This window comes from Ochlerotatus camptorhynchus, unplaced genomic scaffold (genome assembly GCF_037179485.1).
Source record: "Ochlerotatus camptorhynchus isolate MF236.1 unplaced genomic scaffold, CSIRO-AGI_Acam_v1.1 ptg000330l, whole genome shotgun sequence".
Classification (NCBI taxonomy): Eukaryota; Metazoa; Arthropoda; class Insecta; order Diptera; family Culicidae; genus Ochlerotatus; species Ochlerotatus camptorhynchus.
In genome coordinates this window covers 14,039,316-14,054,739 of record NW_027040818.1, presented here as the reverse complement: position 1 = coordinate 14,054,739, position 15,424 = coordinate 14,039,316, and the positions used below count along the sequence as shown (strand labels likewise).

Here is a 15,424-nt window from a genome sequence, read left to right as displayed (position 1 = left end):
CCTTTGAATTCCTTGAAATATCCTGCAATTTTTTTTAAATAAATGAAACTGATATGAAGATCTCTAATCAGCTACGAAGTTCCGGGAGCTTTCCAAAATATAATGAAACTACTAAAAAATCTATATACTTCTCTGAAGGTCTCTAGACGTTCTTGAAGATTTCTGAATATTTTAAAAGATCTCGCGATTTTCTTGAACGTAATCTGATAGTCGCTGAAGTTCCTGCATTTTTTTGCAGCTCTGATCTCTTATATTTCTGAAATTTAAATAAAGGTCTTGGTACTTTGATAAAGTTTTGGAAATTCCCTGAGTTTCTTGGAACTTCTTAAACATTCTTCAATTTCCATGAAATTAGTTTATTTATTTCTTTTTTCCATTCCTGAAGTACTCTTAATTCTTTTGAAGTTCTTGGTACTACCAACAATCAATACGAAACTAACGATTTTAAATTGGTTCACTACTTGACTAGCCTATTGGTCCCATGCAAACGATTAACGTACCCCATTCTAGTCGAATTTCTACTACTACACAATGTTTGTTTTGATTCGCTATGAAAGTTTGACAGATAAAATTAGGGGTTAGTGGATTTTCCTATGTTTCGAGGGGTGAATCGCTTAGCTTGGGACCGAAGATAGTATCAGAGTTGAGCCAAAAAGTTGAGCACGTTATTTCGGGACCTTCTAGTCTTAGAGTTACCTCTATGGTACTACCCTGAACAAAATAGAACCGTTAAAAAAATTCTCGAAGTTTGTCTGATTTTTTTTTAACTGACCGGAATTCATCGGAGCTTACGCATACAAATCTTTGAACTTCCCTAAGAGTCTGGAATTTTTTGAATTTCTCGAAGTTATGAAGCTATTGGAAGTGCCGTTAATATCTCTGAAATTCCCTAAAGCTCTCTACTTCATTCCTTTATTTAACGTCGGTCTCTGTTCCGCAATCGAATGTGCAGGAAGGCAGCTTCCACACCTGCGTAGGATATCGCACCCATTCACTACACACATGGGCCGGGACCAACGGCTTTACTTCCCTTCCGAAGGAAGACGTGACCAGAGATTTTTATGCCTCAGAAAAATCCCACCGACTTCGGCTGGGATTGAACCCAGACCCATTGGGGTGTTAGAAAGCAGTCACGCTTACCACTACACCACCGGCGCCGGCCTAAAGCTCTCTAGTTTAACTTCTTTGAGGTACTTGGAAGATCTTTAAAATGACAATTTTCCTCAAGTTATCACCATATTTCTAAAATTACTTTGATTTCCCTAAAGTTCTCTGGATATCCCAGAATTTCTCAAATTTTCTTAAAAGCTCCTGCAGTTTCTTTAAGCTTTTGGAACCACTTTAAAAATCCTGAAGTTTGCCTGAAGTTAACAAAAAAATTCAGAAATTTTGCGGAACTTTCCTTTTGTTCCCGCAGTTTGCCTATGAAACTTCCAGTACTTCTTTTCATTCCTCAGACTCTCCTGAAGATCTCTATTGTTTCCTGAAGTTTACGGAACTTCCCTTATGATGTTCCTGGAATTGTTCAGAAATTAATGGAACTGCCCAGAAGATCTTTGATTTCCCTTTAAACATGGATCTTCTGTGTAGCTTTCTTAATGTTTTTAAGTTCATCCCCTGAAGTTTTTTTTACTATCCTTAAATTTTCGGAGCTTCTTGATGGTTTCCTCTATTTTCTTGAAATAAATGGATCTGCCATAAAGTTCTCGAAACGAACCTAAAGTTTTAGGACCGTCCCTCAAGTTCTCACAGTTTTCCTGATATTCATGGAACTACCCTAACATTTTCAGAACTTACCCGAAGTTCACGTAACTTACTCATAGGTCTTTAAGCTTAAATTTTCCTGAATTTAATGGAACTGCCCTGAAGCTCTTGATCTTCGCTGAAGTAAATTTCTTGAAATCTATTAGATTGCCCTGGAGCTGTCGACACTTACTCCTAAAGATCTTTTAACTTTCCCACATTTCTATCAATCAGAACTTTTTAATGGTTTCATTATTTATCTGATGTTAATAGATCTACCGTATTAAATTCGACCAACTGTGCTTGATACATTCACAAGCTAAAATATGTAATCTAGTCATCCAGATGGGCATCCGAAAATGCCTTTAGGCATTTTGGTGCGCAACTTTTATAAGATGAGCATACGAAGATCGATATTTTGATCATTTTTACGAATTGACCACTTTTATGGATGTTCCGGATCTCCCAGAGTTTCGTGACTACCGGTGTGCGCATGCTGGTCCCAGATTCAAATTCATTCATGTAGCATCACAACAAGTGATTTTAAAAAAAATCGCTAGGCTATTCGGATCTTCGGGAGGACCGTTTCTTGAGTACCTGGGTCTGTAGATGGATCTAACCTTCAATTTTCAGTCTTCGTGGTTAGGTATATCAATATTGTCGAAAAAAAAACAATCACGAAACTCTGTGATCAATTTCAGTTCGAGGTTCGACGATAAGTTTAACAACACTAGCCGAAAACGTAAATTCACAATCGTGATAGCAACGACCGGTGCGTAAACAACTTGCTAACTAAGGCTCTGCACCATTTGGTGGATTATTTTAACTTTTAGTTAAAATTTGACAGATGGAAAGTTATCGATGAACCCTGCTTTTTTTTTTTCCTTTGGTTTGTTTTTTCCGTCGATCTTGTTTTCCGTGCTGAGCACCAATGCTACCGACGTGCCAGGAAGGCAGCTCCTACACCTGGACCCTACCTATCGACCCATCAACTCATGAACCGGGGACCAACGGCTTTACTTCCCATCCGAAGGAAGGCGTGATCAGAGATGTTATGCCTCAGAACATCCCGGCGGCGCCGACTGGGATTGAACCCAGGCCTACTGGGGTGAGAGGTAATCACGCTTACCACTACACCACCGGCGCCGTTGATGAACCCTGCTATCCGAGCTTTGTTATTTCTGACAGACAAGAAGTTAAATTTTGACAACCGTGGGTTGAAAACCGGTCGATCGACAGCACGGGGATTTTCGAACATAGAAAATAACTTTCGAAATGTCACCTTTAACCACGAGTTAAATTTAACTTGGCAAATGGTTCACAGCCTAAAATAGCAATGGCTAAAGTTGTCAAATTAGCAGCCCGAATAGCAACGCATTGGTGCGGGTGCTCTTAGTACTTTTAGACTTTTTGGTAGTAGAGCAATAGGTTGTTTTACGTCTTCAAATTCTGATGAAATTCTTAAGCGCACAAGGACTTAATTTCCCCTGATGAGAATAGATAAAGCCCGTATTTCCCCTGTTTCATCTATCTGAATGCCGATTCATGATTTTCTGAGAAGAATTCCTACTGTTATTTGAGTGAAGAAGATAAAGGTGAGCGAACTGTCGGTGTAATTCCAAGCCAGCCGTCTGGAACCTTGGTCTTTCCTCCATCTTCAGGTGGGCGAATTGTTGTGTGAGTCCACGCCAGTCGCCTGAAACATTGGTGAGCTAAATAACAGACGGCCTCCAGCTTACTGCTGCAACGAAGCAATTAGCACCCTCCGCGCTAGTTGTCTCAGACCCAGAAGACGTGCTCGGAAGCAAACCCCACACGCATCAATATATTGACGCGAAGGGTAATTATTGACAATAATATTGATGATGTGAGTTCAGATATAGCACAGACAAACAGACATAACACTCACAAGTTGTTCATCGAACAAGCATTTAACGGCCAATTTAAAAGTATCTCAGTTGGTAGTACTGCCACCTGTGGCGCGCATAGTCAATTCCCTTGCGTTTGACGTTTACTCACTACCGCCATCTGTTCAGCATACTACCCACCACAGTGTACTCAACAGATGGCGGTAATGTTTTAGCGACGATGTTTTACAAAGAGAAATATTCAATTTGTTATGTCTGTTTGTCTGTGGATATAGTGTCAATCTCGATGTATTGACGTCAATATAGAATGTATTGACAATACGATTATTGTCAATAAAAGCAATCTGTAGGGTCCACTAGAGAGCAAGAACAGAAGCAGACAGAGAGGAACGTAGAGGAATGTTCGGAGCACATAACCTAGAGATAAAGCAGAGCAAGACAAACTGTCAACTGGAGTTGGGTCGAGACGCTGCTGCCAACGACGCATATCGTGTCGTGATGACGAAAATCAGATGTTAAGTCATGCCCGCTGAAATGTACGAAACCGAACTTTTTGTCAGTGCGAACCTCAACCTGAGCTAGGTTTTAAAAACAAACCAGCAAACTGACGTTTGTCAGAAAACAAGCAGACCCAATCTTGATACCCGATCCAGGTTGGAACTGAATAATAAACGAATTCGCTATTAGATAACCTGAAAGTCATCGTGGAAGGATTTTTCTCCTACATCTTACGGAGACGGAGGGGGAGATAACGACGAAGTCACCAAAGAGCAACTCGTAGCAGTGCCTGCTGGATACAATCGGAAAACTCTGGGAGAGGATCATCCTAAACAGGCTGACGAAATCGACAGTGAGCATGTATAAGGGCGTATACGCGATGATCGATTCTCTTCATCGATTTTCTCTTTGCATGCTACAGCTAAGCGAAACAATTTTCTAGAATTTGTTCAATGCAGAGTTGTAACCAGGGCTCTACAATTTCGAAGCTCTAAAATGAACTCGTGTTTTGTTTCTCTCATACATACGTGTTCGACGCTTCATTTCTACAACGCCTAGCTAGACTATCAGCAAGAAACTAAAATAAAAAAGAAGGACGCTTGGAAGGAAAGGCTGGCTGTGGAACTTCTCGTCGTTGCTTTGCTCATCGCTTTCAATGTAAATAACGTCGATTTTCTAGTTTAAACGAACTTCATTATGGCTTTCAATCCCCTTTCACGAAAACTCTATCGCCGCTCTTTCAATTTGTTTAAAATGCGTTATGTCCCGTTTTCGATCATTTTTTTTTAGATAAATATATGGATGGAAGATAAATTAGAAATATGACGTGTAATCTTCAAGTGTTTTGACGTGAGAAATGCTTTAAATGTGTTATTTCTTTTTCCGTCATATACGTCATGAAACCTCTGTTGATGTGTTTCATGAAAGAGAAAACTATCAAAGTCGAGCGCTCTTTCGCTCATCCATTTCGACGAAGCTTGAAAGGAAGACCAATGGAGCGACGGGAGAAAGAGAGACAAGCGATTGAACATTTGTTTGTGCACGCCGACTGAGGTTCTAGAATGCTGCGAAGCTGTTCGACTTTAACAGAAAAAGAAAGCCAGCAGTCTCTTCGTCGCATCGATTTGGTCGATTGAAGCTGATATTGTGACGCCCTGGTTGTAACAGGTTGTATTGGCTATCAAAAGCAACAGCAAACGCACCGAGAAAGGTTAATTCTAGCGAGTTATTAACAAAAGAGAAAATCGACGAAGATAATCGATCATCGCGTTCACGGTCTTATGCATTGCTCACTGTTGAAATGCACGGAGAGTAATCAAGGCTAGACTAACATTTGAAAAGGGCGTAACTCCAAAATGACCATCGCTTCCGTATTTTGATGACCTAAAAATTAATCCTATTTCACGATTTTCCATTTTCTGGATGATTTCTTACATGTTGTTACCCTCCGGGTCTTCCATGCGTTGAACTGTCAACACTGGTGATACGCCGTGGAAATACACTCTCGGGATTTTTTGTTTGTTGTTCCACCTTGGTTCTTCGTTCGCAAATTTTGTGAGAGTGGAATTACGCCCGGAGATTTTTGGGTCTTCTTTTTGTTCGTTATTTACACGTGAAATATCAATCGGATGCTTTTCAAATGAATCGGGCGTGATAGATACTACAGAATCAGTACGGTTGACATATTACAATAATATAATTCTAGGGGCATTCCACTCTAAACTTTAGTTCCAATACTCATTAAGTATTGTTAAATATCTCTTAATTATTTTTAAGTATTTTCAAATATTTTTATCTGGACATTATTTTGATCATAGCAAGTCTTGGCAATAACCTCGATTTCTAGTGCAATTGGGTTCTTTAATGGTATTGAGGTAAATGCATATTCGTAATCTGCATACAAATGGAACCCAAACCCAAAATTTCATCAATTTGGGTACACTGAAACTATTTTAAATAAGTACGATTCCTTTTGCAAAAATCACTTGATTAGCGCCCCTCGGTGTCACTTTGTATGGGAGCGAGCTGTCAGTTGGTCAGTTAAGTGTCAAACAGTGATGTTATTATTTTGCTTTAAATCATGATTTAAAAATCGAAATGAAAGTGTATGGGTTCGAAAAAAATATCGCTGTGCTCAGAAAACGAAGTTCCTTCAGATGATATATATTTTTTAACTAGTTCGTTTATTTGGGAGGCTCAATCGCGTTAGCTTTACGGAGCCGATAGTTCATTGTTCTTTGTTTGTAACAAAATTCACTTAATTCTATGTCTAGTAGGAGTTGGGCCGAATACTCGCGGCTTACTCGAGGTTAGAGAGGTACATTGTCGAAGGATAGGATCAGGGGAGGAGTTTGGGGGTAAGGTTTCGTTGTCTCATCAGAGCGTTGTCGCCAGTATGAATGGTAGTGCGGTTCTAGTTTCGTCTGGAGTTCGACCGGCTATGGTGACCAGTGGGCGACGATGAGACTCATCGAGACGGGGGGACAAGACAAACAAAAACTATTAAAGAGAGACAAAAGACAAGGAATTAAATTCTTATACTAGACATTTGAAGAAACACATAAACCGACTGCATATAGCAGATATCGCGAGTTCCCAACACGTCTCTGATAGGAACATAGGGTTGTCTTCCTTGGGCCTCAAGGGTATTCAAAAGTCGCTCTCTGGCGGCGTAATTATCCGTACATTGCCAAACTGCATGATCGATGTCATCGTAACCGTTTCCACACCGACAGATGTTGCTGTCTACGAGGTTTATTCTATTGAGATGAGCATCTAGCGAGTAGTGGTTGGACATAAGTCTACTCATCACGCGAATGAAGTCACGACTTAAGTCCAAGCCTTTAAACCACGCTCTCGAAGAAACATTAGGAATAATTGAATGTAACCACCGTCCAAGATTTCCATTGTCCCAATCGGTTTGCCAACTCGAAAGGGTACTCTGACGCACTAAATGGTAAAATTCATCGTGTGAAATTTGCCTGTCATAAAATTCGCCTTCCTGCGCGCCCACCTTTGCGAGAGAGTCCGCCTTCTCATTGCCTGGGATTGAGCAATGTGATGGGACCCATACAAAGGTAATCATATATGATCTTTCGACCAGTACACTCATCTGCTCCCTTACCTTTGAAAGGAAATAAGATGAGTGCCTACTTGGTTTCATCGACCGAATAGCCTCAATCGAACTGAGACTATCCGAGAAGATGAAGTAATGGTCTGCGGGCATGTTGGAAATCATCCCCAATGCGAAGTTGATTGCTGCCAGCTCAGCAACAAAAACGGAACAAGGTTCCTGGAGTTTGCGGAAGGCGCTAGAGTTTTCATTGAAGACACCGAAGCCAGTGGATCCACTGAGACGAGACCCGTCTGTAAAATATCTGTTTACGCAATTGACGTGTTGGTACTTTTCAGTAAAAATACGCGGGATAATAATAGTTCGAAGTTGATCTGGAATCCCGTTAATCACTTGTTTCATGGACAGATCATATTCAATTGAGGAACTGCGATTGGTGAAGTGAGCACGGTCTGGAGTATAACAAGGAAGACACATATCCGACGATATGTAGTGGTGGTAGATTCTCATAAATCGAGATTGTGAATTCAGCCCAAGAATTTCTTCAAAATTTGCAATTATAAGTGTGTTCGTCACTCCGCATTTGATTAGTATTCTGAGAGAGAGCTCCCAGAAACGGTTCTGGAGGGGTGTTACTCCTGCCAGAACTTCGAGACTCATGTTATGCGTTGAGTGCATACAGCCAAGAGCAATACGCAGACAACGATATTGAATTCGTTCCAATTTTATTAGGTGACATTTTCTTGCCGAGAGAAAGCAGAAAGAGCCGTACTCTAGAACAGAGAGAATTGTTGTTTTATAAAGCGTTATGAGGTCTCCCGGATGAGAACCCCACCATGTGCCGCAAATTGAACGGAGAAAGTTGATCCTCTGCTGACATTTTTGCTTCAAATACGTAATATGGGTATTCCAAGTGCACTTTGAATCAAACCAGACCCCAAGGTACTTGAAAAACAATGATTGAGTAATGTTTCTGCCCAAAAGATTAAGATGCATTTGGGCTGGGTACCGCTTTCGAGTAAACACTACCAGTTCAGTTTTCTGCGGCGAGAATTCGATCCCTAGATTCCTAGCCCAAGAAGACAAGTTATCTAAGGAACTTTGCAATGGTCCTTGCAAGTCCACGGCATGTGGACCTCTTACGGAAACCACACCGTCATCTGCAAGTTGTCTTAGCGTGCATTGTTCTGCCAAACAGTTGTCGATATCTTTGACATAAAAGTTATAAAGAAGAGGGCTGAGACATGAGCCTTGGGGCAGGCCCATGTAGCTAATTCTGGAAGTTGTCAGTTGTCCAAGGGAAAAGTTCATTTGCTTTTCTGACAACAAATTGTACAAGAAATTATTTAAAATTCCGGAAAGTCCACATCTGTGCAGATTGTCTGACAGAATTTCAATGGAAACTGAATCAAAAGCCCCCTTAATGTCCAAGAATACTGAAGCCAATTGCTCCTTGTGCGCAAAGGCCAGTTGAATATCTGTGGAAAGCAGCGCTAGACAATCGTTTGTTCCTTTGCTCTTGCGGAACCCAAACTGTGTATTTGATAGCAAGTTATTTGTTTCGACCCACTGATCGAGTCTCCGAAGGATCATTTTCTCCAACAATTTCCTAATGCACGAAAGCATCGCAATCGGGCGGTATGAGTTATGGTCAGACGCTGGTTTGCCAGGTTTTCGAATGGCTATTACTTTGACCTGTCTCCATTCAGGCGGTATAATGTTGTTTTCTAGTAAGGAATTGAATAAGTCTAGCAAGCGTCTTTTAGCGATATCTGGGAGATTTTTCAGAAGATTGAATTTAATCATATCGCTTCCCGGTGAGGAGTTGTTCGATGAAAGAAGAGCCATAGAGAATTCCAGCATTGTGAATGGTCTATCCAGAGAGCTGCCGCTCGGAGACGCTTCTCGAAGAATGTGTTGTGCTGGAACTGAGTCCGGACAGACCTTTTTAGCGAAATCGAATATCCATCGGTTGGAGTATTCTTCACTCTCATTAGAAGATGAGCGGTTACGCATGTTGCGAGCCACCCTCCACAAGGTGGTCATTGAGGTTTCTCGTGAGAGTCCCTCGACGAAATTTCGCCAATAACCGCGTTTTTTTGCTTTGATTAATTGTTTCAGCTTTGTCTCAAGCTTTGAATATTCCTCGAAGTAAGTGGAGGTTTTGTGTCTACGAAAAGCTTTGAAAGCATCAGATTTTTCTACATACAGTTTTGTGCATTCTTCGTCCCATCCAGGTGTGGCTGGTCTCCTTTTGAAGGGCGCACTTGGAACTTTTCTTTTTTGTGCTTCCAGTGAACTTTTGTAAATCAAATCGGCGAGGAATCGATATTCTTCCAATGGTGGAAGCGTATCTATTGATTCGGCACCGATTGTCACCGCCGTTGCATATTTATGCCAATCTATGTTCCTTGTAAGATCAAATGGAACTCGAGATGGTTCTGCAGAGTGAGGGGCACACTTAATTGAAATGATGATTGGCAAATGATCGCTACCATGGGGATCATTGATAACCTTCCACAGACAATCCAATGATAGCGATCTTGAACACAAAGATATGTCGAGTCGGCTTTCTCGAGCCGGAGGTTTTGCTATACGTGTCACTTCACCAGTGTTCAAAATAGTCAAGTTGAAATCGTCGCATAAATCGTAAAAAATAGCCGCTCTATTGTCATCATATAGATCGCCCCACCCAGTACCATGGGAGTTCATATCACCCAGAATTAATACTGGGGATGGAAGAATCGAAACTAGATTCCAGAGTTGACTACGGCTAATGGAGGTTCTTGGTGGAACATAAACTGAAGCTATGCAAAGGTCTTTGTTCTTCACATTTATTTGGCAAGCGACGATTTCGATGCCTGATAGAGCAGGAAGGGAAATTTTGTAGAAAGGGTAGCACTTTTTGATCCCTAAAAGTACTCCTCCATAAGAATCGTCTCTATCCAGGCGTATAATGTTAAAATCGTGGAAGTTGAGTTCTTCATCGGAAGAAAGCCATGTTTCACAGAGAGCAAATATATCACAATCAGAATTGTGAAGTAAAAATTTGAACGAGTCTAGTTTAGGCACTAGACTACGGCAGTTCCACTGTAGCACAGTGATCATATCTTCAACCTCGTTCGACGAATTATCCATCGAAAGATATGATTGATGCAAGGAGGGGCCATGAAACAGTCAATTGCTTAAGATATGATTCTAATGTTGGAAGCAAGGCAGAAACTAAGCTTCTAAGAGGGTCTTGTATGTTGAACATATTTAATATGAATTCCACAATGTCCGAAAAAGCTAGCAAACCTCGCTCGGACTTGGATTTCTTTTGAGAAGTTTGAGGAGCAGCTTTATTATTTTTCTTATCTTTTTTGGGCAATGGTGGACAGATGATATATATAAACCGATATATTTTTCAAAATTAAAGAACCCAATTGTTTTTTTATTTCGATGTCAAACATTACGCGTGAATTTTGCAAAATGTCTACCGAAGAGTTAGTCTCCTGTACGGTAAGTTAAATAGCTATTTCACTATACTCATACTGATAGGATAAAATAGTTATTTTGATTATTTGAATATAATTTAATTGACTAATGCTGTTACTCATTATATATTAAATATTTTATTTGCAGTCATCATTCAACGGTGTTTTGGTGATTTTGCCGAGGATTTTCGTGTAAAGATGAAAAAGGTGCTGGACGTACTGGCATTTTCAAGTAGCCTAACCATAGTGCTCTTGAAGTCTGAAGTTACATCACAATTGGAAGAGGACATGAGGACGATGACAGAGTTAATTTGGAAAAGGCACGACGTCAACTATGCAGACCTGTATGGGGACTTCAGTGAAACCCCGAGAACTTCCACCTGTTGGTCCTCGTTCCACTAACATTAGTTTAAAGAAAATTCTGTTAATGTAAAATTGAACTTCAGCTTTGTGAAGCTAATGCAAATGAGCTTCGACGAATAAAAAACATAGATATATATTTAAAAAAGTCATGGTTTACATTTGGCTCTCTGTTCTCTTTCACATGTTTACCTAATACTAAATTTGCTCAATGGATTCCAATTAATCACTTACCTATCTACCATTATTTTGATCAAAACAAATTTTCAAAAATACTTATGACAAATCCGTTTCGATCCAAATAGGGAATAGGAGTGAAAATTATAATGAAACTTGTTCAGAAAAAGTGTGTTTGCTCAGATACTATCTCAAATATAGCGACTTCAGGTTGAGAATCGGTGCAGCTGGAAAGCAGATTTTGTTTTTACATTGTCTTTTATGTCAGAATAAAAGACATATTCTCATAAACGAAATACCATAATTGACCTATCCTCTGAAGTTGTAAATCTCTTCTTTTGTATGATTTATTCACTAAATACTTTAACGCTCGCAATGCACAAAATCCAACCTAACACATAAAATCCCTGACAACATTGAGTAAACAAACAACAGAAATTTGTCTAACAACCAGGGAAACAATCTAGTAAAAAGTATTTCTTAAGTATTTTTAGGTATTTATAGGTATCTAAGATACCAGTTAGAACTTTATAAGTACATCGTGAGAAATACAAACTTTAGAGTGGGATGCCCCTAGATATAATTCGTAGTTCTGGTGCAATTCGTAACAACCAGATGCATTATAGAGATAAAAGTTGGAAATACGCCATGTAAGAAGAAACGTTTTTGATGATTTGAAGTGATATTTTCTTCTACTTTTTCGTGTTTATCGAGTAGTGAACTGAACATCTGTACCCGGTATTATTCAACATCGGTACAAAGGGAACACCAGCGCTATTCTTCCTCTATAGTATATTAGCTCTATTGTTCAACAGCTCCAGCTGGGAGGCCGACGCTACTTTCAGAACCGGGTTCTGATCTACGAGCCAAATATGGGACAGAGATCGATTAGGATCACGGTGGGAATTCCACAAGGCTCCATCCTTAGTCCAACGCTCTGGAACGTGATTTAAAACGGTGGTCTAACGCTGAAGGTACGCAAACTAGTTGAGATCGTTGGCTTTGCGAACGACGTCGTCTTACAGTAGCAGGCAAGACGCTGGAATAGATGGAAATGTTGGCGACCGAGGCGGTCGACATGATTGGAAACATAGTGCATGGAGCGAAGCTGCAGATAGTCCAAAACAAAAGCGAGGTGGTATTGATCAGTAACTTTAAAGCGCTGCAGCGATCAGAAATTACCGTTGGGGAGCACGCCCTAAACTAGAAGTGTGGGTTGAAATGCCTGGGAGTGATGGTCGCCAATAGCCACGTAGAATACGCCTACGAGAAGGCAGCGAAGGCCATCAACGTGATAGCCAAAATCATACCGAACATCTCGGGACGGCTCCTGGCTAGTGTATTTATGTTGATACTGAGATAAAACTCGATTCAAAGTAAATCTGGACGCACGGCTTAATACACCATCGCGCCCCTGATGGTTGGAACAAAAAGCGTTTGACAGGCATTTGTTGATGTTTCATTGACGAAGAAATTGGTGAAAAGTGTTTCTCGATTGATCGACACATCCCGAAATTACGGATCATGGAACTTGAGAAAAGAAAATTAATTGTGCACAAACATCTAGAGACCCCTTCGTGGTCTGCCTCAAAAATAGCAAAAGTGATAAATTTCCCAACGTCAACGGTGAGTCTTGTAATAAAACGTTACAAGGATGCTCTGAGTGTGGATAGAGCACAGCGCATCTATCATAAAAGTGGCACTAGGAACAAAGAGCTGAGGAGAAAGGTTTTGAGGTACGTGAAAAGCAACCCAGGTATCTCCATGCGTGATTTGGCGAAGAAATACGATTCCAACTTATCCACCATGCGTAACATCTTTTCAAGAGAAGGATATAAGTCTTTTTGTGCCAGTAAACATCCGAATCGCTCCCTGAAACAAAATTTATTGCCAAAAAAGCGAGCACGATTACTATACGAACGAGTTTTGTCGAAATTTGATGGCTGTATTTTAATGGATGACAAAACATATGTCAAAATGGATTATAAACAAATCCCCGGACGAAAATTTTACCTGGCAACTAGTCCCCACGATGTCCCTTTCAGGTATAAATTTATTTTTGCTGATAAGTTTGCTCGGAAACTAATGATTTGGCAAGGAATCTGCAGCTGTGGCCTTAAAACCAAGGTTTTCATCACATCTCACACAATGACGTCGAAGGTTTACTTTAAAGAGTGTCTGAAAAAGCAGATTTTACCCTTAATTCGGCAAGACCAACGTTATGTTTTGGTTGGATCTAGCCAGCTGCCACTACTCTACAGCGACAGAGTTTGTTTACAATTTGCTCTAAAACCGCACTCCCCCCCCTCGCGACCTCCTCCGCCTATATAGTGACAAAGCTGTATCACCATTTATATACCCACCATGGTTTGGATCAAAGGAGGCAAAAGTAAACATTAGAAGAAATGTCATGCAAACCAAGCGTTATATACAGGGGATAGACAAAATGATCGAGACAGGCAAAATTTTGTCAAAATTCAAATAGCATTAACTTTTCGAAAAGTTAACCAATTTGCCGGATGCATTTGACGGGAAATTTAAAGCAGTTTCAATAAATCATGTGAAAGTTTGTGGGGGTCAGTGGCACACCGGAGATGTTCCGGGTTTTTCTGGTATAAAAATTTATTTGAACCTATATTTTTTCCTGATACTAGACTAGAAGTAATTTTAAATTCAATGCTGGCCATTTCCTCGAAATCGGTTCCGGTAAAGTGACCAGTAGTGTTAATCTTTTGAATCACGTCAATATGGGTATTAATCTTCACGCTTTTTCTGCGCGTTTTCAGTGTCACAAGTTGTGATCCTGGATCAGCTTCTGGGTTCCCCGGAGGAAGTGGTCAATTTGAGACATGACCGAAACTATATCAATATGGGTGTCAAACTTCAAGATTTTGCAAACCAAAGCCAATGGTAGCTTTTACAGGTCCACACCTTGCCCCGGCTACTCTGGAGTAGGTTCTGAGTGCCCCGGTGAAAGAGGCAAATTTCTAGCATAACCGCTCGGTAGTGCTGACGTTTTGCGCTTTTCTTTTATCAAAACAAAACAATCACATCAAAAATCAGTGATGTCCCATTGTTTAATTACTCGATTAATAAATCATCGACTATTGTTTGCTTGCTGGGCTGTAATCATCCCGATGAGGATGTTGGTTTGCGTGGGCGAGCCTTAAATATCTAGAAATCACCAAGAAAAATAATTGTTTACAAAAGCTAGGCCATAATTCCAGCTCTATCTAAAAATATGTAAATACAATTAGTTAGTCAGCACCTTGTTGCAGTCCCATAAAAATATATAAGATATGAAGCGGTCTTCAATTTTTTTTCTGAATAAAACTAGAAGGCTGAATGCCTTAAAAAGCTTATAATTTATATAACTGTTAAGCTTTTAGCTGATTAAAATCACCAGATTTAGATGTTTAAATGCTGAACAAAGGATAACGTGGTCTATGTATAACAATTATTCAAACTAAGGCTGAATTAAAATCGATTGAACAACACTTTTTAAGCATCCAATTGTTACCCGATTGCGATTGGCTCAGAACTGAATTACGTCGAAATGAATAACCTCAGTTCGATGTACATATATAATCAACGGTTCAATTACCGCAGATAGATGTTCGATTGCCAAAAACCCATCCCACTTACCCGAACTCAACACCGGCACCTTCGGAATATAGTTGGTACTCTTATCGCTTCCGCCATCATCGACCTTTCCTGCGTCCTGTTCCTCGTCCTCTTCCTCGTCGTCCGTCTTCTCGTAGGTACTCTTCGGCTTCTGCAGACACTTCAGCGCGTGCATATTGGTTACCTTTTTCCTTCCGCACCGACACGTATCCAGCAGAGTCTTGAACATCTGCTTCGACACAAAGTACGACTCCCCGTGGCCATTGTACTCGTGCAGATTAATCTTCTCGTTCCTGCGCTGGTATATCTCCTTCAGCCGTTGGTTGTTCTTCTTGAGATCGAAATACTCCGTCGATTCCGGTTCCGCTATGAAGCCCCACTTTTTCTGGTACTCCCGACGAACCTTACTCTCCAGCTCGATTTGCTCCCGTCTGTAAAAAAGGAAAGGAATATTCTGAGTTCCGTCGCCATCGTCGTCGTCGTCCTAAGCGAACACACATTTTACCATCCCGAACAATGGGCTCCATGCTTGGATGCACCCGCTCGGTGGCCGGCTGCCTCTCGGCCATCTTTTTTATTGCACCCATCTTCCTGTCCGTTGGCAT

At 40.6% G+C, this 15,424-nt stretch overlaps 1 protein-coding gene across 1 annotated transcript in view; it reads right to left on the bottom strand.

Moving 5' to 3' along the window:
* Positions 1 to 15,424, bottom strand: part of LOC135708468 (uncharacterized) — a 16,288-nt gene extending 864 nt beyond the window's left edge. The window contains exons 1-2 of the mRNA XM_065230587.1: positions 15,318 to 15,424; positions 14,841 to 15,250 (exon numbers count right to left, since the gene is read on the bottom strand). Of these exons, the coding sequence (XP_065086659.1) occupies positions 14,841 to 15,250; positions 15,318 to 15,424 (517 nt within the window). The remainder of the gene's footprint in view (positions 1 to 14,840; positions 15,251 to 15,317) is intronic.